General features: G+C 36.3%; 1 protein-coding gene and 1 long non-coding RNA gene across 3 annotated transcripts; both read right to left on the reverse strand.

Moving 5' to 3' along the window:
* Window positions 1-7370: 7370 nt before the first annotated feature.
* On the reverse strand, window positions 7371-8969 carry LOC122417363 (uncharacterized). Of its 2 annotated transcripts, XR_006262278.1 has the most exons (3): window positions 8865-8879; window positions 8036-8753; window positions 7371-7628 (listed from the first exon to the last, which is right to left on the reverse strand). It is a non-coding gene; the product is annotated as an uncharacterized lncRNA (long non-coding RNA). The 2 variants fall into 2 exon arrangements; XR_006262277.1 differs by having other exon boundaries at window positions 8036-8969.
* A 1768-nt stretch (window positions 8970-10737) lies between these two features.
* Window positions 10738-20149, reverse strand: PAN3 (Poly(A) specific ribonuclease subunit PAN3). The gene is made up of 9 exons (XM_043430238.1): window positions 19855-20149; window positions 19371-19631; window positions 18605-18983; window positions 17851-17967; window positions 17260-17499; window positions 16468-16750; window positions 15946-16300; window positions 13370-15553; window positions 10738-11047 (listed from the first exon to the last, which is right to left on the reverse strand). The coding sequence occupies exons 1-8, from the start codon at window positions 19930-19932 to the stop codon at window positions 15437-15439; spliced, it is 1830 nt and encodes a 609-aa protein (XP_043286173.1). The 5' UTR covers window positions 19933-20149; the 3' UTR covers window positions 10738-11047; window positions 13370-15436.
* Window positions 20150-22048: the final 1899 nt, after the last annotated feature.

Raw genomic sequence — 22048 nt, forward strand, 5'->3', positions numbered from 1 at the left:
ATTGACACGATAAACACCTTGCAAGTATAAAATTTGAGTATCCGACAGGCCTAGAATTACTCCCCACAAAATATATGAAAAACTTATTTGCCCATGTACCCCTGAGCTGCACACAAAAAGGGCATTTGTTATGGGGTACTAAAAGTTAAACCCGAGAATCAAAGTACAAATGTGTTTTTGTTTCTAATTATTTATTTTTAATATTTAATCGTAATCGTAAGCTGATACAAAACAAAATATATGTGAAATATTTGAAAAATGCGGTAGAACTTTATAGTGTAAACTGTGCCATAAAAATTGGCTATTTGTAATAGGCCAAACGCCTCAATGCAAATAAACTCATTACACTATATTCCACCGAGTTAGAATGCTCTGAAAATTGTACTCATTGTTTTAAAATTTTACCGGTACCGACTCTATCGGTAGAAAACCGCACTGAAATTGTTATTTCTTCTATATCTAAGTAAGTCTCTGCCACCATAGAGTAACAAATGACTTTTACCTTCGATGCGATTTTTTTTTGGATTTGAACGTTTCTCAGAACAATTTCATATTGTGAAAAATTATGTATTATATACTAATAAAATACTTATCCTCCGATTAATGCCATAAATTGTAGTGCTGCACATAACTCAGATGGTAACTTTTTTGATTCACTGGAACTTTCTCAAGTTCCGGGTGCTTCCCGTAAGAATGAATTTCTCACGTCCTATTTGAATTTTTTTTTTCCTTTACAATATAATTACAGATTTGTATTTTTTTTAATATAATATTTTTTCATGATTTGTGAAAGCTTTTCTTAATTGTTTTGTTGAAATTATTTACAGTTGGTTTCGTAATTTTTTTTCCATACCATTATGTTTTGAATTTTTTTCACTCGTCATCCGATGTACTCGTCACTTTTGCATTTATTTGACCACGTTTTGTTCCTTTGAACCAAACGTTTTTCACGCATTACCATGATTTAACAGATTCATTTTTTTATTCATTGCGTTTGAAATGGTTTTTTTTTATAACCTTTAGTAATGAATTGCTCATTTGAAGCAAGTTTCGAGAGAACAGATCGAACAACTTCTTATAAATCATCGTGCATTCGTGTTTTGAACTACATGAGTGTCACATAGGGTTTCACTGAGACTACTGTCCAGGTGACATCAAACATAATTTCTTCTATACTCGATTCTGCAATAATAGAATAAAAGAAGGGCAAATTAAAATGATCTGATTCAAAATAGTGACCTTGAAATGAGTCGTTAAGGTAGTTAACGGACGTTTCTATCGACGATTTCACGGTGAATCTTGCCTTGAAAAAACGTAACTTCTGTTTGGGCTAACAAATGTGCTCGTCTCAACTTTAGTAACCGTTTTTGTTGTTGTTCCTTCACGTTTTTCTATTTTGGACGTTCGTTCGATGTTCAGAGCTCTGTATAGCACCTTCGATGTGACCGATTCTCTCGTGACAAACGTGTCATTGGAATCTGAAAAAATGTAGAATAGAGAGAAAATAGAGGCGAGAATCCGTCGGTTTTTCGGCAGGCGTTGAGTGGAACGCACGAATCGAGTAAACTGTGGTTTTTATCAGATCTCTTCCTTCCTCGCGTTCGAGACCGATCGGACGATTTCCCTCGGACTTGTTAAAAGTATTTGATTAATTGAACAATATTTTTCTCTATTTAAGTTCAGTTAAAAGCTCGAAGTTCCGTGACAACGCGTACTTCTTTTATAAGCAATTACCTTACGAAATCGATGACGAAAATCTACGGAGTCGATCGGCGTAGGAAAAAAAAATGTTGCTCAGTGAACTACTACGTTTTTCAATATTTTATTTCATCGAGACGATTTTACATTTCTGTGGTATTTTATTGAATCACAGATTTTATTCAACATATGTTTCGGGCTTTGCATTATCTACGACGTCCTCTTTATTTGCGGGCATTTCCGCCTCTCTTTTCTTTCGATCATCTTTCTTAGTCAGCTGCCACACCCCCACTCCGATCCCTGCGGCCAGGACGATGACCAAGATTACCAAAATGATGATGCCTGAAACGTCATTTGAAAAATTACAATCGGAACATTGTTTTATTTCAATAAACGAGTGTTACAAAGGTGAAAAAAAAAGTAGAGAGATAAGGGTAAAAACTCAAAGAAAAGGGGCGTGTGCCAACAAGACCCCTCGGCCTTGAATAACATTATTTTCGTGGGTGGGGATAAAATGTTGGAATTACTAAAATTTCGAACAGCTAAAATCTCGAGTTTATATACTTGGAATGATAATATGGAGACTAATCAATTCGAGTAGAGCTTTGAATGTCGAGAATAAATAAAGTAGAAACTTGAAGGTTCGAAGTACGTTGCAGCGTCGAAAATGGAATGTAAAAGTTTTCCGAAAACCCAACCTATCACTCTTTCGATTCATAAAATCTCTAGAATCAGCAATACTGTGAATATTCACATGTTCGAAAATATAATAATGAAAGAGCAACTATTACTGAGGTTGAAATACTGAAACACCAAAAAGTCGAACGGTCAAAATAGGAAAACGTTAAAAAGTCGAAAAAACACATGCGCCTCGCTCACTCACTTACTCAGAACGGTGACCTCGAAAAATTCACTTTCGATTTTGGGCTTTTCTATATTCTGGTCTCTTTATAAAACAACTCTCCATTTTATATTCGAAAATATGAACTTTTGACATTGGTATGGTCCGTTAAAATTGCATTCAAAACGAAAACTATCGGAATATATATTTTCGAGTAAATACGTATTCAAAGAAGGAGCATTCGGTTAAACTCGTAATCTGCTAAATAGTCGATTGGAGATAAGAATTTAAAATCACTTATTTTTCTCCATCTGATATCACAACTTTGAAAATTTCGAAATATCGATCGTTCTACAATCTGGCCATTTGACATATTAAACCACCTGAAGGCGATTAGAAGGGTTAAAAACAAGAAATAAGGGGTCAGATTGTGGGCTAAAAGGTGAAAAAGGCTTGGAGTTATAAAATTTTAAATAAAATACGATACTCACCCTTCGTAGTCATAGGTATGCCCAAAAACTTCCGAACTTCCTTCTGCGATTCAGTTATTGGCTTCTTCGGGTCAACCTTCCTTGATGGATCATTGGTGATTGCCATCTTTCCAAAACGTATGAGGAAAATTAGAAGGAACTTTAAAAATTTAAGCAATCAGCTCTTTTTATGAAGTTTCAATACGGGAGATGTTTCCGCACGCGAAACGAGATCACTAGTGGCGACGATACGGTATTATCGTCGTCTTGTATACTTTGCCGAGCCAAAATATGACTAGTCGAAACGTGACATTTTGGAAATGGTTCCCGATTATACGTCTTTAAGCTTAAAAACCTTGGGAAGACTTCGCCGAACAATGTTTATCGGCATTGTTCCCCTCGACGATAATCCACATTTGAATAGGAAAAAAGATATGAGAAACTGGTGACTTGGTTTTTCAACGGAAATTATTTTTTCAATTATTATGGAAATCCTATTGTTTCAAATCGATTAGGATATTTTTAGAAATTGACCTTGATTTCTGGCACCCTCGTCGATTCAGATGCGTGTAACTCGGCGTGTTCCACAATGCAGAGAAAAAATATAAACGATGAAATAATTCATATTTTCGTGGTTAAATCTTCGATGATAATTGATAGTTTAAAGGGCAGAAATAAGCGGATTGTCTCGTGGAGTATTCCTATAAAAAAAAGCATTTCTTACAGCAATGCCATTTCTCGAAATAATCACATCCTACGATCGTTTTCTTCATTTTTGAAATACAGAGACTGACCAACCGGCTGAACATGGTGGAAAAATGACCTTTGGATGAAAAAATCGCTCGGTGTGCCAATTTTTGAAAAGGCCGACTTTCGGATGTCATCGCGATGCTGCCTTTCACACTTTTCCAGAAAATCCGCGGTAAACTGTTCAGTTTTCGTCCGATAAGAACGAAACTAGGCTCGTTCGAAAGCTGATGAAATTTGCTGAACAAAAAAACTGTCTTGTTGTTCCCAAATCGGTCATGGTGCGCCCGAGATCGGGTTTAAACCAAGTCTTGCTTTCCAATATTGCGCGTGGTTCTATGTCATTTAATTGGATCATTAATTAGGTACGAAGTACCTAGAAATCATTTGCTAAGGTTCATTTTGATGTGAAACAAAAGTTCCGAATGTAGAGAAAATAAACAATTGAAATCAAATTAAAAAGTTTGTTTTTTTCAATCGAAAAAAAAGTCTAGAATTATCGAGATTCAGAAATCAACATAAGCAGAAATCATGCGGCAATTAATTATTTTATCGTGCACAAAATATATGACTAGTCGACACGTGGCACCTTGGAAATGGTTCCCGAACATTCGTCTTCAAGCTTTATTGTTAGCCTTGGGAAGAGTTCGCGGAACAGTGTTTATCAGCATTGTTCTTCCCGACGATTATCCACATTCGAATAGAAAACAATATGAGCAACTGGTGACTTGGTTGTTTAACGGGAATTGTTTTCTTCAACTGTGATAAAAGTCTTTTTATGTTTGAAATCGACCTCGATTCCGGGCACGTTCGTCGATTCGGATGCAGGCAACTCGGAGTCCACGAGAACGGAAAGGAAAAATACAAACGATGAAAAAATAATCCATAATTTTATGATAAATTCGTCGGTGCATCGATAGTATAGAGGAAAGAAAAGGGCGCCTGGGCTCGTGGAGTATTCCCGTAAAAAAACAGGCCTTTTTTGCAAAACGAACCGTCGACGAAAAAAGGTGGCGCGTCGTTTTTAACATTTTTAAATAAGTCGTAATGATAACTGTAATTATTAGCGAATATGAGGATGACGTGTCCTGTGTCGACTTATATTGATAATTTTAGCACGGTATCGCTGTCCATTAATTCCCGTAATTTTAAGGGACTCCTTATCAGATGCGATCATAATTTTAGAATATTTACACATTAGAATGTAATTATTTGTTAAATTTTTTCAACCTCGGCTCGGACAAAATATGCGGGTCCACAGAAAAAGTTTTTTTCTCATAAATTCATGTGATAACCGAATGGGAAACTTCTAGAAAGATGACTCAATTTTTCTCGATCTGAAAAAACGTTTTTAAAACCATCGAAACATTATCATTATTTTATTTCGTTTACGTTCTTTTTCGCGTGGAATACGATTTTCGACAAATTTTTATTTACCGTCATAATTTGTTTAAGCAAATTGTTAAAAACGATCAATTTTGTAAAAATATCATCACATTCGTCAATAACGATGCAAGAAACCTTTGTTGTCATTTATAAGTCACATATCGTCGATAAAAAAACATTTTCTTTCCACAAAATTAGAAGCTCTAAAAATTATACATATTTTTTCAAAATTTTACCGTTACCGTTACCGTAGCGACTTAATCGTTAGAAAACAGCAAGACGACAATTCCGAAATGTTGAGTTAAAGCAAAACGGATCCTGAAATTGTTGTTTTTTCTATTTGATACTGCAAAAAATAGAAAAAATAAAGGGTATAGCAAAATGAGTGACCTTGGAACTAGCGTTAAGGTAGTTAATGAATGCCTCGATCGTTGTTTTCACGGTGAATTTTCCCTTGAAAAAGAGTACATGCGAAACGTATCTCTGTGACGTTAGAGGATTATTCCAACCCCATCAGGCCTCGATTCTTCATTCGCACAGTATTTGAATAAATAAATTGAAACTAACATCTTCAACGGAAAATGAATTCCGTTTATAAAATTCCTCGCTCAAGGCTTTACAATACGAAAATCTGGTGAAAATAACTGGACTAATAATAAGTCGAAGAAATTTTCGACAATGGGTTTCTATGTGCTATATTTTGGGGGTTAAGGAAGTTGGGGCCGTACAGTCATTTTTTTACCCAAAAGTTATGAGCTGTACCTTTTAAAAGTTAGTCCAGTTTACAGTTTGGCAATGTTGCATAGACTTTAAAGAAAAGTTGGGGGAAAAAAAAGAGGAAAAACTGGTGAAAGCTCAGTCGAAAACACGGACGGCGACGATCCTAGCCTCAAAAAACTGCACGGAAAACAGATTATTAAATATAATCTCAACAAATCTCCTAATAAATCTGAAAAAATTGACATTATTTGGCAAGCCTTGCTCATGTTGCCCAAAAAGCTTCATATTTTTAGCATCATTTTTAACAGAGATATCACCGAATGTGTCTTGACTTCCATAAAGTTACATGTTATTTGGCCCAAATTGTTATTGATTTTTCTCAGCAATGACGCTCCTAAACTGTCTAAAAATTTAACTGATTTTTTTTACACTTCACTTTATAAGATGCAATCGGTTTAAGGAATTTCGGTACAGAACTCTAAATATTAAGGCATTGATCAAATTTCGTGATAATGTTCTTCAACATCAAGTGCGAAAACACAAATTTTTTCAAAATTTTCTTCTACTTAGTTATCGAGTAATAACGCATTACAGCAGATTTTTTGTGCCCGGAATGTATACCTATACATATGAAAACGCTATGCTTATGCACGTGAGCTTTAGTGATCAATTACTCGATATCTGTGTAGAAGAAAAATCTTAAAAAATTTGTATTGTCAAATTTGGCATTAAAGAATATGTTCACCAAATATTATGAAATTCTGAACTTTTTGAAATTTTTTATGTTTTAGCATGGTATAGCATGGCACCATTGTATCGTCTGTACCGAAACTCCTTAAAAACGATGACATAATTTTCATTCTAATGCCTCAACTTCCTCAAAGCTTTTGAAAATTTCTTTTATTTTGAGGCTTTTTGTGAAATCGGTATTTATTTTTGATCATTCCTAACCACTGTTTGGGAGAACGAATGTACTTGTCACAATTTTTATTACAGAATTATTGTCGTTTTTTCACCTTTTTCTTTTTTGGGCCAAGGATCGTTAACCACAATATGAACGGAATCATTAAGTTCGTTCAGCATTCATATGGCCCAATTCTCTCGTGACAGACACGTCATTAGAATCTCAAAAACCTAGAATAGAGTGAACCGTAGAGGCGAGAATTCAACGGGTTTTCGGTAAGCGTTGAGTGGAACGCACGAATCGAGTAAACAGTGATTATTATCAGAGATATTTTCCTTCCTCGCGTTCGAGGCCGATCGGACGATTTCTCTCAGATTCGTTAATAATTTCCCGTCGATCTTCCAATCAAATGGAGATTAGAAAAAGTATTTGATTTTTTGAACAATTTTTCGCTCGATTTAATCCCCTATTTAAGTTCAGTCCAAAGCTCGAAGTTTAGTGACAACGCGTACTTCTTTTATAAGCAATTACCTTACGAAATCGATGACAAAGAAATACGGACTTGATCGGCGTAGGAGAAAAAAAAAGTTGCTCAGTGAACTACTACATTTTTCAATATTTTATTTCATCGAGACGATTTTACATTTCTGTAGTATTTTATTGAATCGCAGATTTTATTCAACACGTGTTTCATGTTTTTCATCATCTACGATGTCCTCTTTATCTGTTGCCATAGGCATTTCTTTCTCTTCCGTCTCTCTCTTTCTTCGGCGGCGTTTGCATCCACAACACGCCACCACCATTACCAATATCGATAGGAAGAAGAGTCCGATTATACACGCCCATACTATGAAAATTGTCTCTGCAAAATTATTTTGAAAATTACAATCGAAACATCGTTTTATTCTCATAAATGTTACGGGTGTCACAAAAGTGAGAAAAAGGAGAGAGGTAAGCAAGAAAATCAAAACGGAATATGTAAGAAAATTGGAGAAATGCACGAGGAGGAGGAGAAGGAAGGAAATAATATGATAAATAATTTTATATCAGAGACGCGGCAGCGTCTTGACGCCAAGTATTAAAAAGAAAAATTTTCTAGGCGCAGAGTGACTCAAGACGGGCCTTCCTATGATAAAGAAAGTATTGCTGTGACATTGAGAAAAGTGTTAAAACGCAGTTATCTAAATTAGGGGATGCAATATCACGATTATTGTACAGTGTATATTAAGGTTTCCGCAGGAGTTATTGTGAAGGGTAATTTAAACTCACTGAGCCCTGACGATGCCGCCTGCATCGCTTCCGGGTTTTGCATCAGCATCGCCGCCGCCGCCGCAGCAGCCATATTTTAAAGCAATATGCAATGGAAATTAGAAAAAACTTTCAATTTAGGCTGTGCGGTCCGGTATAATAGGAAAGATTTTTCTGAGTGCACAACCAGTTCACTATTACGATGCTGTCGTCGTCGTCGTCTTGAATATTTAACCGTGTCAAAATATGACTAATCGAAACGTGCCACCTTGGAAATAGTTCCGGAACATTCGTCTTCGAGCTTTATTGTTAGCCTTTATTGTTAGAAATCAAAATAACCAGAAATCACGCGGCAATTCTTGAGAAAGGGTCACACGATATGTTGAAGGATTGTTAAAACTGCAAATGATTTATAAAAGAAATGACTTCGATGTTGGTATCGACGTCTTGGATATTTTACCGTGCACAAAATATATGAGTACGAGAAACGTGGCACCTTGGAAATAGTTCCCGAACATTCGTCTTCAAGCTTTATTGTTAGCCTTGGAAAGAGTTCGCGGAACAATGTTTATCAGCATTGTTCTTCCCGACGATTATCCACATTCGAATAGAAAACAATATGAGCAACTGGTGACTTGGTTGTTTAACGGGAATTGTTTTCTTCAACTGTGATAAAAGTCTTTTTATGTTTGAAATCGACCTCGATTTCGGGCACGTTCGTCGATTCGGATACAGGCAACTCGGAGTCCACGAGAGCGAAAAGGAAAAAGTACAAACGATGAAAAAATAATCCATAATTTTATGATAAATTCGTCGGTGTATCGACAGTATAGAGAAAAGAGAAGAGTACCTGGTCTCGTGGAGTATTTCCATTAAATAACAGACATATTTTTGTAACAATAACTTTTCTCGCACTGACCACCCCTTAACCCTCTGAAGCTCGGTCCCAACCTGCGTTACGATCTCGATTATTTTTCATTTTTCTATTTTATTTACATTTTATATATTTTGGAAATACCTATACTTTCTATGATAATAACTATTTCACGGCTCACGTTAAGGAGGGTGGCTACCGACGATACAATGTTGCCATGCTAAACCATGTTAAATACATTAAAAATTTCAAAATGATAAGAATTTAATAAAATTTGGTGAACATATTCTTTAGGGCCAAATTTGACAATACAAATTTTTTAAGATTTTTCTTCTGTACAGTTATCGAGTAATTGATCACTAAAGTTCAAGTGTATAAGCATAGCGTTTCCATATATATAGGTATACATTCCGGGCATAAGAAATCTGCTTTAATCCGTAATTACTCGATAACTAAGCAGAAGAAAATTTTGAAAAAAATTGTGTCTTCGCACTTGATGTTGAAGAACATTATCACCAAATTTGATCAATTTCTTATCAATTTGACGAACGTAGCCACCCTCCTTAAGCCGATAGGCCAATTTATTGATTTGAAAGAAATTCAATTATTTAAAAAAAATATTTTTTCTTCAATTTTTAGTTTTTGAAGCATGTTCTCAGCCGAATTACGAAATTTTTCAGATTTCCAGTGGAAAAAAACGTTCTAAATTTTCGGGAGGGTGTCTCGCTTTGCTCTACTCTCCTTTAAACATTGTTTTGAATTTTACCGTTAGCGTTAGCCCACCGAGTGCATCGTTAGAAAACAGTACGACGAAAGTTCCGAAATGTGTTGAGTTAAAGCAAAACGGACCCGGAATTTGTTATTTGTTCTACTTGATCCTGAAAAAATCTAAAAAAAGAGGGGTTTTAGTAAAACTAAAATTGCGTGATTGAAATCAGTGACCTTGAAATTAGTCGTCAAGGCAGCTAACGAATGTTTCGATCGATGTTTCCACGGTGAATCTCCCCCTTGGAAAAGAGTACATGCGAAACGTATCTTTTGTGAGGTTAAAAAATCAGTGCAGCTAAAGTTTCAAACTGAAATGAAATTCCACGAATAAAACAGCTACGAGTACGTTTAACCGAAAAAACCACGCCGAACAATACTTGAAAAATTGCGATGCGTATGCGAAAAAATCTACGGACGTAGAACGAGTAATTTTTCTAAGGTTTCAGCAGATGTGCCACCTTCGTCGCTCGAGGACTCAACGATAAAACCTGCGGATCTTTTACGATTCCGCACCCATTTCGAAGATGCGCAAAACAACTGTTTTACAGAACTGTTCTGTAGCAGAACAGTTGTATTGAGAATGAGTCGAAAGATTTTTCGATTGTGGATTTTGATGTATATTTAAGGGTTGATGCTTTTGGAATATTATTCCCATTAGAAATTGGGGACGCTGTCGTTGACCTGTCGTGACAAACTTGTCATTAGAATCGCAAAGTATCATGAAATTAAAAGAAGGCCAAGAGTTTATAAGTTAACAAGACGCACTCGATTTGTGAGAATTTTGGTGAGCGTTGAGCAGGATGCACGAGTCAGATGAATGGTAATCGTTGTCAGATCTCTCTCCTTCTCACTCTCAATTTTCAATGATTGACCGTCGATCGTTCTTTAAAATGACCATTATAAAAGATTCTTTTGAACTTTTTTTTCATTGATTCAATCCATTATACACGTCCAGTTTGAGGCAGAAAATTGTAACGATAACGCGTACACCTCTCATGAGTCATTATCTCATTAAATCGATGACAAAAAATATATGAAATACGTGTGCTTAAAAAAGAAAAAAATTTATTGATCGGTTAACTATATTTTTCAATATTTCATTTTATTTACGACTATTGTACATTCAAGTGTCTCTCAATCCTTTGTTAATTTTTTGTCTTTGGAGTCCTTAGAATCTTTTGAGTCCTTAGAATCTTTTGAGTCCTTAGAATCTTTTGAGTCCTTAGAATCTTTTGAGTCCTTAGAATCTTTTGAGTCCTTAGAATCTTTTGAGTCCTTAGAATCTTTTGAGTCCTTAGAATCCTTTTTCGGCGCTAACTTGATTGCTACCACTATTATTCCCACCGCGAAGATGATCGCGATGATCACGGCGACTATGAGGACTATTTTACCTGCAACATTATTTTCAAAGTCTCAATCAGAACATTGTATCAATTCCATAAACACGTTACGAGTGTCACGAAAGTGTCAAGAAAAGAGAAAAGCGTAAAAACTTGAAAGGGGAATAGCCAGCAAGAGCCTTCGGCCACGATTATCATCATTTTCGTTCTCCGTCGTTCGTTTATGAGCACCTGCGAAATAAAAAAAAAAAAAAAAAAAAAAAAAAAAACCGACAGTTTGATGAAGCTCGGTTGAAGATTCTTCGTGACTGATGCCGTATCATGTTTATTGGAATCTAGGAAAAATGTCATTAAATAACTTTGGCATAAGGGATTTGCAGAGCTTAAACTTGTTTCCGGATTATCGAAAGCTTACATTAAAAAATTTGACATTAATATATATGCTTTGAGACAGTATTTTTGAGAAAATTTCATCAGCTTTCGAACGAGCTTAGTCTCGTTCCTATCGGGCTGTATTTTAAACATGAAAAGAGGACGCTTGCAGCGTATGGGTATTGAGAGAAAAGGAATTATTGGAAGAAATCTCTTTTTTATTAAGGAATATACTCCACGGTGCGAAGAATTCAAAAACCTGGTGGCGAGCGATCTCAAGGAGGAAGTCGAGAAGATTATTGAGCAGGGGACAGGGCTCAGAAAGGAGGTATGGACGAAGATATTTAAGGAGGGTGGCTAGGGACGATACAATGTTGCCATGCTAAACCATGTTAAATACATTAAAAATTTCAAAATGATAAGAATTTAATAAAATTTGGTGAACATATTCTTTAGTGCCAAATTTGACAATACAAATTTTTAAAGATTTTTCTTCTACACAGTTATCGAGTAATTGATCACTAAAGTTCACGTGTATAAGCATAGCGTTTCCATATATATATGTATACATTCCGGGCATAAGAAATCTGCTTTAATGCGTAATTACTCGATAACTAAGTAGAAGAAAATTTTGAAAAAATTTGTGTTTTCGCACTTGATGTTGAAGAACATTATCATCAAATTTCATCAATTTCTTAATATTTAGACTTCTGTACCGAAACTCCTTGAGGGACCGATAAAAACTTTACTTTGAGAGTATTGTGGAGAGTTCGAAAGAAAAGGCCTAGAGGAGGATTATATAAAATATTCTTAAAAGGCAAGAATGGCTTTAATTTAAATAAATATGAATATTCCACGAAACAAGCCGCCCTTCTCTGCCCTCCAAATGATCAATAAATCGAAGATTTTACCACAAAATTATGAATTATTTCATCGTTTGTATTATTTCGCTCCACCGTAAAGCACTCTAAGTTACGTGTAAGTGACGAACGTGCGAGAAATCAAGGTCGATATCTAAAAATATCCCAATTGATTTGAAACATAGTAGAATTTCCATCATAATTGAATAAAAGAATTTCCGTTGAAAAATCAAGTCACCAGTTTCTCGTATCTTTTTCTATTCAAATGTGGATTATCGTCGAGGAGAAAAATACCGATAAGCACTGTTCCGTGAAGTTTTCTCAAGGTTAAAAAGCTCAAACACGTGTAACCGGGAACAATGTTCACAAAATTTCACGTTTCGATTATCCATATTCATATTTAAGCATGGTATCGCTGTCCCCGAAAATACATGGGGCGACGATGGTGCCATATGCTTCAACATTCGGAAATTTCTTTTTCGTTGAAAATGAAATAAAAAGCATACTTCTAACTCACGGATTCAAATATATATTTGATAATATTTACACTATCGAATACGATGTAAATAATGATTCGTTCAATTTCTGCATCCTTTGCCCCGTCATATTTTCTAGATCAGTAAAAAAAAAGTTTTTTTTCCCCATTAATTCGTGCAGTAAATGAAGAGAAATCTTATGGAATAGGGACTCAATTTTTTTCAGATTTTTCATGCAAAAAAACTTTTTGAGAAGCATTACTCAATCCACCAATGATGAGAGGTATTTTGGAGTATTTTTCAAAAAAACTGAACCTTTCACGAACAGAAGTGATACTTTTTTGACTAAAAAGTTAGATAATCAAAAAATTAATCGTTTTCAATCAGGTTTGATACAAATAATATATTAGTCCTGCTAACCACAAGTATGTTCCAAGTGTCAATATTATTGTCGTGTGGTTCGTACTCTCATTTTATAGAAAAGACTTTTGCAGAAAAGATGCAGAAAAGTTTGTCGTGAGTCTATTTCGTGCATGAAAAAGAAAGAAAATAAAAATCGTCACTTCTTGAAAACTCATACGATTTCGAAGAATGAAATTAAAAAAATGATTACTTTCCGTTGTCGTTAGATTCGTATTACATATGCGATATATATTCGTGCTTACGGATTATAGGGTTCTGCACCATTCTCCCAGCGGTCTTTCCATAATTCAATTCTACAAATTTTTGAAACGGATCCATTGGAGAACCACCAAATCTCGATTAGAAACGTTAGACAGAGAATCAGTCCAGGAAATCAAATTTCTTTGGACTATCAATCTGACTGGTTAACAATTTTGGATACTGAGATAAAGAAAGAGATTTTATCGAAGGCAAAGGAACTGGACAAAGAAGGAGAGAAATGAGAGTGTCGTGACGGAAATCACGCGCTGCCATTAACACAATTAAATGAAATGATTGTCGTCGACGGCTGGTTGACATGTGCCTCTTTACATAAAGTATAGTCCACCATGACAATTTCTTTCTTCGCGGATCTCATTTCGCGGAGCAGTTTTGTACACTAACACCAAAAAGTTACGGAGACTAAACACTTCTCGTCAGTTTCATTCCCTGTGTATGATGATATTTTCTGGGAACAAAACAAATGTACATTTTTTTTCACAAAAATCGAAGCCATTTGCAGGATAAATTTAATGATTTCAGTTTGTTTAATTAGTTAAAAAGAAAAGAAAAGAAAAAAAATAATCAAATAAACTAGTTTGAGCATATTTAACGTTGTTGCCTCAATTCGATCGGATTGCGTCGAATCCCACGTACACTGTAGAGATACGATGAAATAGCGAATCCGAATTCTATTAACAGTAGCAAATTTCTTCGGCACCAATCATCAAGCTTTGAAAAGTTTCAATTTGCGAATCCAAGCTTATAAATTTCGGAGATTAATCAAAATTTTTCAACATTTTTCCGATGGCGTAACATAGATTGAACTCTGACGAATTAGGGCAAACTCGGAGTCCCCCTAATCACTAATCTTTCAAATCGTGTGAATTCGCAAATCGCGGATTTATAAAATTCGCAAACGAAACAAAATATTTCAACATTATTTGTTCGATTTGGCGTGAAACCGCTCGCACTCTCGAGCGTTAACACTCTCGAGAATTATAACAAAATGGTAAGACCTGCTCCAATGAATGTGAATGCAATGTGTGCGTGTGTTTGAGTTAGGGCAGATGACACTGTCCAGGCGGAGACCAGTCTCGGTCTGCCCCCGTAATTGCGAAGGAAATGAGATCAAGTTTGAGTGATTGCAGACAGGGCGTCGAAGAGTGAGTAAAAGCTATGCTATCACAGTCTTTGCTTCTCTCTTTGGTGATAGCGAATCATGGAGAACGCATTTTTTTTGCTGTATATAGGAAAGAAAAGAGAATAAAAAAAAAGAGAGTGATAATAAGCAATTGGAACGATCGCTCGAGGGAAAAGTGAGTTTGTTGAGCGATTCTTTTCAAAAATAAACATTTATTTCAAAAAATGAATGCTTAAGAGTTGTACGTAATCCTAAAACCTAAGAGCTCTATGATTTTTAGTCCTGAATCACCGAGTGTGATCAGGAAATTTTATTCCCGCTGCACGACACGTATTCGATTCGTTTAATGCTTGTTTTTCATTTCTTTTAAACCGCGCGCCCGATCCAATTCGTAAGACCGATAGTTTCAATGATTTTTTCTTCGGCTTCCTGTTATCTTACGTATTTTGAAAATTCTATTCGACGTATTGCCTCGTACGACGATTAGGATTATTCTCCACACACGATTCATACGTATACGTTAATTATTTGTATATTACACTTGAATTGTAGCTGTCGAAGAAAGGAAAACAAACGTTTGAACTGGTTCGAGCGCGCGTATCCCAATTCGTACGAAAAAATCCCATAGATTTTGAGAGCCGAGAACAAACGCGAGTTTTATTCCTCGCTTTCGAGACATCAACGAGCTGAAAGTATCGCAATCGACAAAATTCGCGTTTGTTTACGGGACAATAAAAATTACACATGCTCCGCACTTTTTTCAGCACGGCTTTCGTTTTTTGCGACACTCGTCACTTATTCAGTTTCAGTTAACTCGTCTTTTGTTTCTTTTTAAAACGATAGTACCGCTAAATGTTCATATCACATTCATGGTTTTCCTGATGTAAACTGGCCCTCGGTGAGACACTCGTTCATCTTTTTTCATTTCTTAGACCGCATCTTTCGCAGCTTGCATTAGTTCACCGAATGACGTTTCGAGACACTGCCTCAGCTCGGCATAACTCACAACGAGGACACTTTGCTCATCCCGCGACATCAGACAAATCTGAAACAAATCATTTTTTTTTTCTCATATTTTCGAATTCTTCGTCCATTTTTTAACATCATAGAAGTTTTTGTTTCACATCGCACAGAAATGTTTTGATCTCAAAACAGTTTTTTCAAATTCAAAAGTATTGATATTCGAGTTTCCTAGACGTCCGTGATCGTCTCACGAGAATTCATAAATTTTTTAACCAAATAGGAATAATGGATGAGCACCATAAAATATGCAGGAACATATTTTATACAGTTTTGAGATCAAATTTTTTCGTAAATGGCAATTTTTTAGAATTTTTCCTCAGAAAGTGTGATTCAAAGTCGAACAACTGAGAGAGATTTTTGGATACTTTTGAGGCAGGCATGCCGAAAATAAATAAGACAATAATTTTAATTAACCTTGTCGGGTGAGCCGCAATCAAGTTTGTTGAGACAGGAAACAACGTGGGCCATATCTAGCCAAGGCCTACCATCGGCAGTAACCTGGTGAAAAACGTAGTCCCTAAATAATTTGAGCATGTATCGATCGCCGGTCTCGGCCCACGTTAGTTCCATGTTAAGTTCCGGCCGCTCGTTAATCGTCGCGAGTTTCACGAGTAACCTGAAGAGTCTTCCATTCTCGAGTTCCTTCGACAACTCGTTCTCGAGACCGTCCGAACGTAGCTGCACCGCGTCTAATTGAGTGTAGAAACGAGCGCCAATCATGGGCATGAGATCCGTCACGCATTTTCTAGCTTGATCCGAGAGCAAATAACTGAAACATCGTTTAGAGCGATTGGATTCAAGTGCTCGAAGAATTTGTTTATCTTCGGGAAAACTTTTAAATGAAAACAGAAAGAAGAAAAAATATAAATGGTAAGAAGAGAATAAACATAAATTTTGAAAAAAACATCAAACTTAATGCAAGAAATGTATACAAACAGAATAAAATTTCGGAGATCGTTGGAGTAGGAACGTGCGACAAGCTCGAGCGAGGCTTGAATGTTGTCGCGATGGACGGCAAGAAGATTGCGACACGCTAAGGCCAGTACGAGCTTCCCAAGGGCTATTAGATCCTCTTGCTGATAATGAAGTATCAAAGATAATGGATTTGCCGTGTTTCCATCGTATGTCACGACATCGGGCACAGCCGCACAACTCAGACGCAGACGAGTTCGCGAGGTCAACAATACTTTCGTTGGATCAAGACATCTGTACGCCACACCTTTTTTTTATTAAACGGATTGAAACAACCACTTTATTCCTTTTGGAAAAATTTATAAATTTCGTTAAACTATAAATTCCATTATTCAATTATTCGGATTTTTTCCGAGCTTCGCCCAATCTTTCTTTTTTTTTAATTTTAATACAAAATAAAAAATTGTATATTAGACAAATAAATCTTAAGTGTGATTTTTTAACGAAAAAAAAGAGTTCAGAATTTGCCATTTTTTCAATTTTTTAATGAAACTTCAGATTTTGTTTATTAAGTTGAGAATGAATCAATTCAGAACATCACGAATTTTTCTCTACTCTTGTTTATTTATATTTTTTTAGTAACTCGGTTTTTAGTAAATCTGTTGATTAAATGAAGAAAAATCTCAAGCCTGATCTGTTTACAAAAAGAATCTAAAATTTTTCCATTTCTGTTTATCTATTCAATTCCCAATGAAATAAACGAGTGAAGACGACTTGTGAAGGTTGGAAAATGTTTCGGGTCATGTTTTTTCTCACCACCAGTATGAATAACGCGAAGAGCCGCAGTCAGTTGAATGATATAGCTCCATATTACATTTTCCGGCAACATGTTACTCTGCTGTTGTCGCAAAATCGTGTTTTTCGTGTGACTATAAGGTCGAGGGGCATTTGGGTCCGAACAAAAAGGATCCGCATAGCCGTTCAACTCCGAAGCGGAAAAATGTTTGTTCAGCAACGTTTCCGAACCCGGATGATAATCGTATACGAAAACCATGGCTGAAAAACGATAAAATATTTAGTGAAACAAAATGAATCGATTTATGCATGTCAAATTTCCAACCTCAGGAGACACTCAATGATTAAATCATTTAAAAAATAAAAAAACAAAAGTCTTTCGCTTGTCACATCGAAATACTACACATGCTTCAATTCAATTTCCAATCGACACAATTTTCTTAGTCTCACGAATCGTTCAACATTCGATCTTCGAATAATTGTAGCGTGAAATATTGTGAGACAAGTATTTCACCTCGATGTACCAATACAGAGAGTTGAATTATTCTACCGTTGGATGGCCAAAACATCCTTAACGAAGATCGTATAATAATACTTAGCGAATATACGGACAATGATCACCAAATGCCTTGGTGGTGAAAACTTCGAGCAATTGGACCAAATTGGTATGGGAGAGTCGTTTCCACATATCAACAAGGAGCATACATTTGGTGTTGCCCAGACGAAAGTCTGCAATAGACGAAACAATGAATTAGTGGAAGTCTGACATTTTTTAAATTGAATACAAGAAATTTATGTAAACGTATTTTTCGACTTTGTGGGTTCGAAAAATCCAAACTGGTTCGAAAATCTGGGTTCGAAAATCCAAAGGTCGTATTTTTTTTTTAGAGTTCCACTTTGATTTGATTTTTTTTAAAACGGGTCTGCAAAAAATCTGAAAAAACTGAATTCGTTCATTCAGAATTTATTTTGTTTTCATTTCAGATAATTATCTCCGCGGAGTATCGGTGGTCTCAGCGATCCTTATTGCATGTTGGACAAAAAATGAAAATGTTATTCGTTCTCTTGTTTCGAGTAATTCGACGCACCATTGCAATGCACATCGCTTAAGAGATTTCATATAAATAAAAAGCACTGCATTCAGACAATGTTGCACTGCACAATACTATGAATAAAAAACATTGCTTAAGTTTTACAAAATACACATTTTCAGCTACGAGAGGAATTCTGGTCTGAGCTTTCTAGTAGTTTTCTCGATAATTGTCAGTTTTTTTCCATCTCAAAATGCTTTGAAGAAAAAACAACTTCTCAATTATTAGTATTATACGTTGTATTCGAGCTACTGTTATATGAGAAATTTTTTTACCGTGTACTCGACGTAAGCAATAACGTTGGCCGTTTTTAAGACTTGTTGCTTTGTAGGTCGAGGTTTGATAGCCAAGAACGGTCGAAGCAGGCTTATGAATCGGTTCTAAAGGACACAATTCGTGATAATTGTCAACCTCGGCTGGCAAATCAGGAAACTGGGTCGGATCTGGTTGCGTCAAACTGAGTGAATTTTTGTGAAGTATATCCATCCGCAAACCGGCGCTTACGAAATAACTCGAATTGGATTGTGGCGGAGGAGTCGTGGGTGCTGATGAACTCGTGTTAGATGTTGTCGGCTTTATGGGCTTTACCGCCTGCAGGTGAGCCGGCGTTCCTGGATACACGTAATTCAATTGGTTTCCTCCTACGTTACCAATCTGCAAAATTTTCACATTATTTCATTGTTAATTACGAAATTCAGAGGCAACATAATCATTTTCGAAAAATGGTTTTTTTGTCACATAGAATTTTTTTTTTTTTAAACCAGAAAATGCTGAAAAATAATTTCAGGTAATAAACCGAAATAGATTCTTAATTCTGAACCTTCACTACATAGTGGGAACCGAATAATTTTTCAAAGAAAGTACTTCTTTTGATATTTTTTCGAAACCACGTGTGAGATTTACAAAGTTCTTTTCTTTGAATCTTCATCAAATACATTCGTTCTAAAAAATCGAATGAAAAAATGTTGAACGAAATGAAATCTTATTTTATATTTATAAAAAAATGAGAAAGATATTAAGCCGATTGAAAAAGTGTCTTACAGAGTCGGCGATTTCGTCGTTCGCGACCGATTCAGTGGCGGCCGCATTACCGACGTAAAAATAAGTCGTGCCGCCGACATTCTCTTGGGAATGATAGGAGTTGGTGAATAAATTCGGTGAACTACTGTTACTCCCAGTGAGACCACGGCCCGGTACGAATTCGGGACTCGCAGTTGCTTTTTTCTGCGCCTCGAGGGAAAGACTCGATAAATGTTTTGCGACCGTATTTGCGTTCAATGTTGTCGCTGGACTTTGACGGTTCTGCGGAAATAAGTAACATTTTAACAAAAAAAGGATGAATGCTTATTAAATCACGAAACTAGAATTTCTCAAATGAAATACCAAAATGAAAAAATGTAAATTACAAACATATGAACGAGTTCAAAGATAAAGAACATGTTAAAAACTGTTGATTTGTTTTTTATCGACAAAGCATAGGAAAACTGTTCCGCAATATTGATGGTAATAATGCAATGATCTTTACCATGTAAGTGGCGAGTTTGGATTCGAGTGGAACTACACTAGCTTGTGCGCTGTACGGAACAAACATTGACGGATCCATTTTATCCTAGACTTCGGCATTGACCAAATTATGCTTTTCTTATCTCAAAAAAGCAGGCAGAGTTGCCAGACAATCACAGTGATCGATTATTAGTAGCCTCTGTTTGAAAAAAATTTAAGAATCATTGCAAAGTTTGATCTGCAAAAGGAGACAAAAAATTTGCGTTGTGCGAAGATTATAAAACTGTTTTCCCCTGTGTATTTGCGCAAAAGACAAGCTGTAAAAAAAAAAAAGTCTTTATATTACATAACGTCGAATGTTTGTAATGAAAATACCTGTTTGAAAAACAAGTGGAAGAGCAAGAGAGAGGGAAAACAAAAGCTGCGAAACCCGAAGAGCACATTTGTTTACGCATTGTTATACTCAGCTTGTCGCTGAGCAAACAAAAAACGCGATACATAAATTACCTTCAGAGAAGCAAGAGAAATATCGACGGAAATAAAATTCGAACAGAATTACACAAGGAGAAGGAGAATGAAAGAAAAAAATTGTATGAGAAAAAGACGCGCGAAAATGGTCGCGAAAGTTGGAATAGATAATGGCAAAATAGGAAAAATAAAGAATTCAATTCCAAAGATTTTTCTTATTAGTGGTGAAAGAGCGGGAATGAAATTCGCGAAAAAAAGGGAAGAATGGAGAAAAATGTGGTTACACATTGACGAGCAATGGCAGCTGATTTTGACAATAGTGCATAAAGGAAAAAAACTTCGAGTTTCATAACCTTGACTGAAAAGCGGAGCTAACATTGTTTCTTGTAAAAATAGTCAAGTTCACTGGGAACAGTTGGAATAATCCACTTTGTACAAAAAGAGTGAGAGACGCACTGAAAAGCGATCAAATATTGTTGAAGATGAAAGTCGACATAGGGTACGCTTCACGAAACATAACCCATTCGGGCTGTCAGTAACGTAGCGTCAATTTTAGTGGAGGCGCGAAAACTGCGATCTCCTGTTCCCTCTCTCTTTCTCTCGCTCGCTTTTCACTTTAGTGCGTATTCGCTGCGTACTCAATTTTTATTTCATGAGTTCACACGTCGCGTAAAACGGTAAAACGAGAAATCGAAGTCTGCGAATTCATTACAATTTTTACGATAAAACAACAATAAGGATAATCACTCAACAATTGATAATAAACAAAACTGACCGAAGTGAACTGTTTATAATGTGGTTTTCTTTTTTTTTTTTTCGTTTTCTTCCTTTCTGTCAGATGTTCGATCCCTTGACACAGGACAAAGGAGCCAAGTACAACCAATCCGAATCTCTAGTGTGTTTATGGTGGTTCTTCTTCTCTCCCTTTTGGTTCCCCGCTCTTCGCCACTCCCTCTCTTTTTCTATGTATTCCTGTCTCACTCGCTCTCATTCACATCCGATCGTCGTCGTACAGCTTGATAACTCCCCCACTTCGATCCCCCCGGCATGGGCTACGCGCACCAGCTGTGTAGCCGCCGCATTTATAGATGTTGTTTCTTTCTCTTCATTCGCCTTTTTTTTCCCTCTGCGTAATGCGCGTGCGACAAAGAAAAGACCGTGGAAGGCAAAATCTGGAAACTTTTTTCCATATTTCGCCGTTACGTGGCGATACCATCGAATACTCTGTAGTAGAGAGAGATGTCGACTGTTTTCTGTTGTTGCTAGTTGCCACCAGGGTTGCTACGTTGCTAATTCTCCTCCCCCTCTGCCGCAGTTGGCTCCGTTTCGTTGTTATTATATATATGGTATTGTAGGTAAGGTAGGATATTGTCAGGCTCTAGGTATAATTGTCTGTGTCAACTGTATCTTACCACTGTGAATAGGGTTTCAAGCGTGCGGGCTGGCTGGCAATAAGCCGAATGCACCACCCTATGATTGTGACGAAATGAATTTATTACGTGTTAAAGCATTGACGAGAAAGTGTAGTAATAATTTCGTAGCGGAGGTTGCGTGAGTTACTAAAACGCCACAACTCTGCGCAAGCGCGAAATTGAAATACAGGAAACACCACTGGAAACATGGTGGTGAGGGTGAGACGTTGTGTTTAGTGTATGCACTAGAGGACTTGACATTATTTCCGGCTAAAATTTAATCATGACATCTTGTGATTTTATGTATTTTATGACTAACTTCCACCGTCGGCCGTC

Source organism: Venturia canescens, chromosome 10 (assembly GCF_019457755.1).
Source record: "Venturia canescens isolate UGA chromosome 10, ASM1945775v1, whole genome shotgun sequence".
NCBI classification, from domain to species: Eukaryota; Metazoa; Arthropoda; class Insecta; order Hymenoptera; family Ichneumonidae; genus Venturia; species Venturia canescens.

Bases quoted from the DNA above. Each gene is read 5' to 3' on its own strand.
- PAN3 (XM_043430238.1), bottom strand. From the start codon at position 19,932: ATGGATCCGTCAATGTTTGTTCCGTACAGCGCACAAGCTAGTGTAGTT. The intron at 17,968-18,604 runs GTAAAAAAATTT...CGTCTATTGCAG, and splicing joins TTGCTTACGTCGAGTACACG to ACTTTCGTCTGGGCAACACC. The intron at 16,751-17,259 runs GTGAGAAAAAAC...AATAAAAAAAAG, and splicing joins TCGCGTTATTCATACTGGTG to GTGTGGCGTACAGATGTCTT.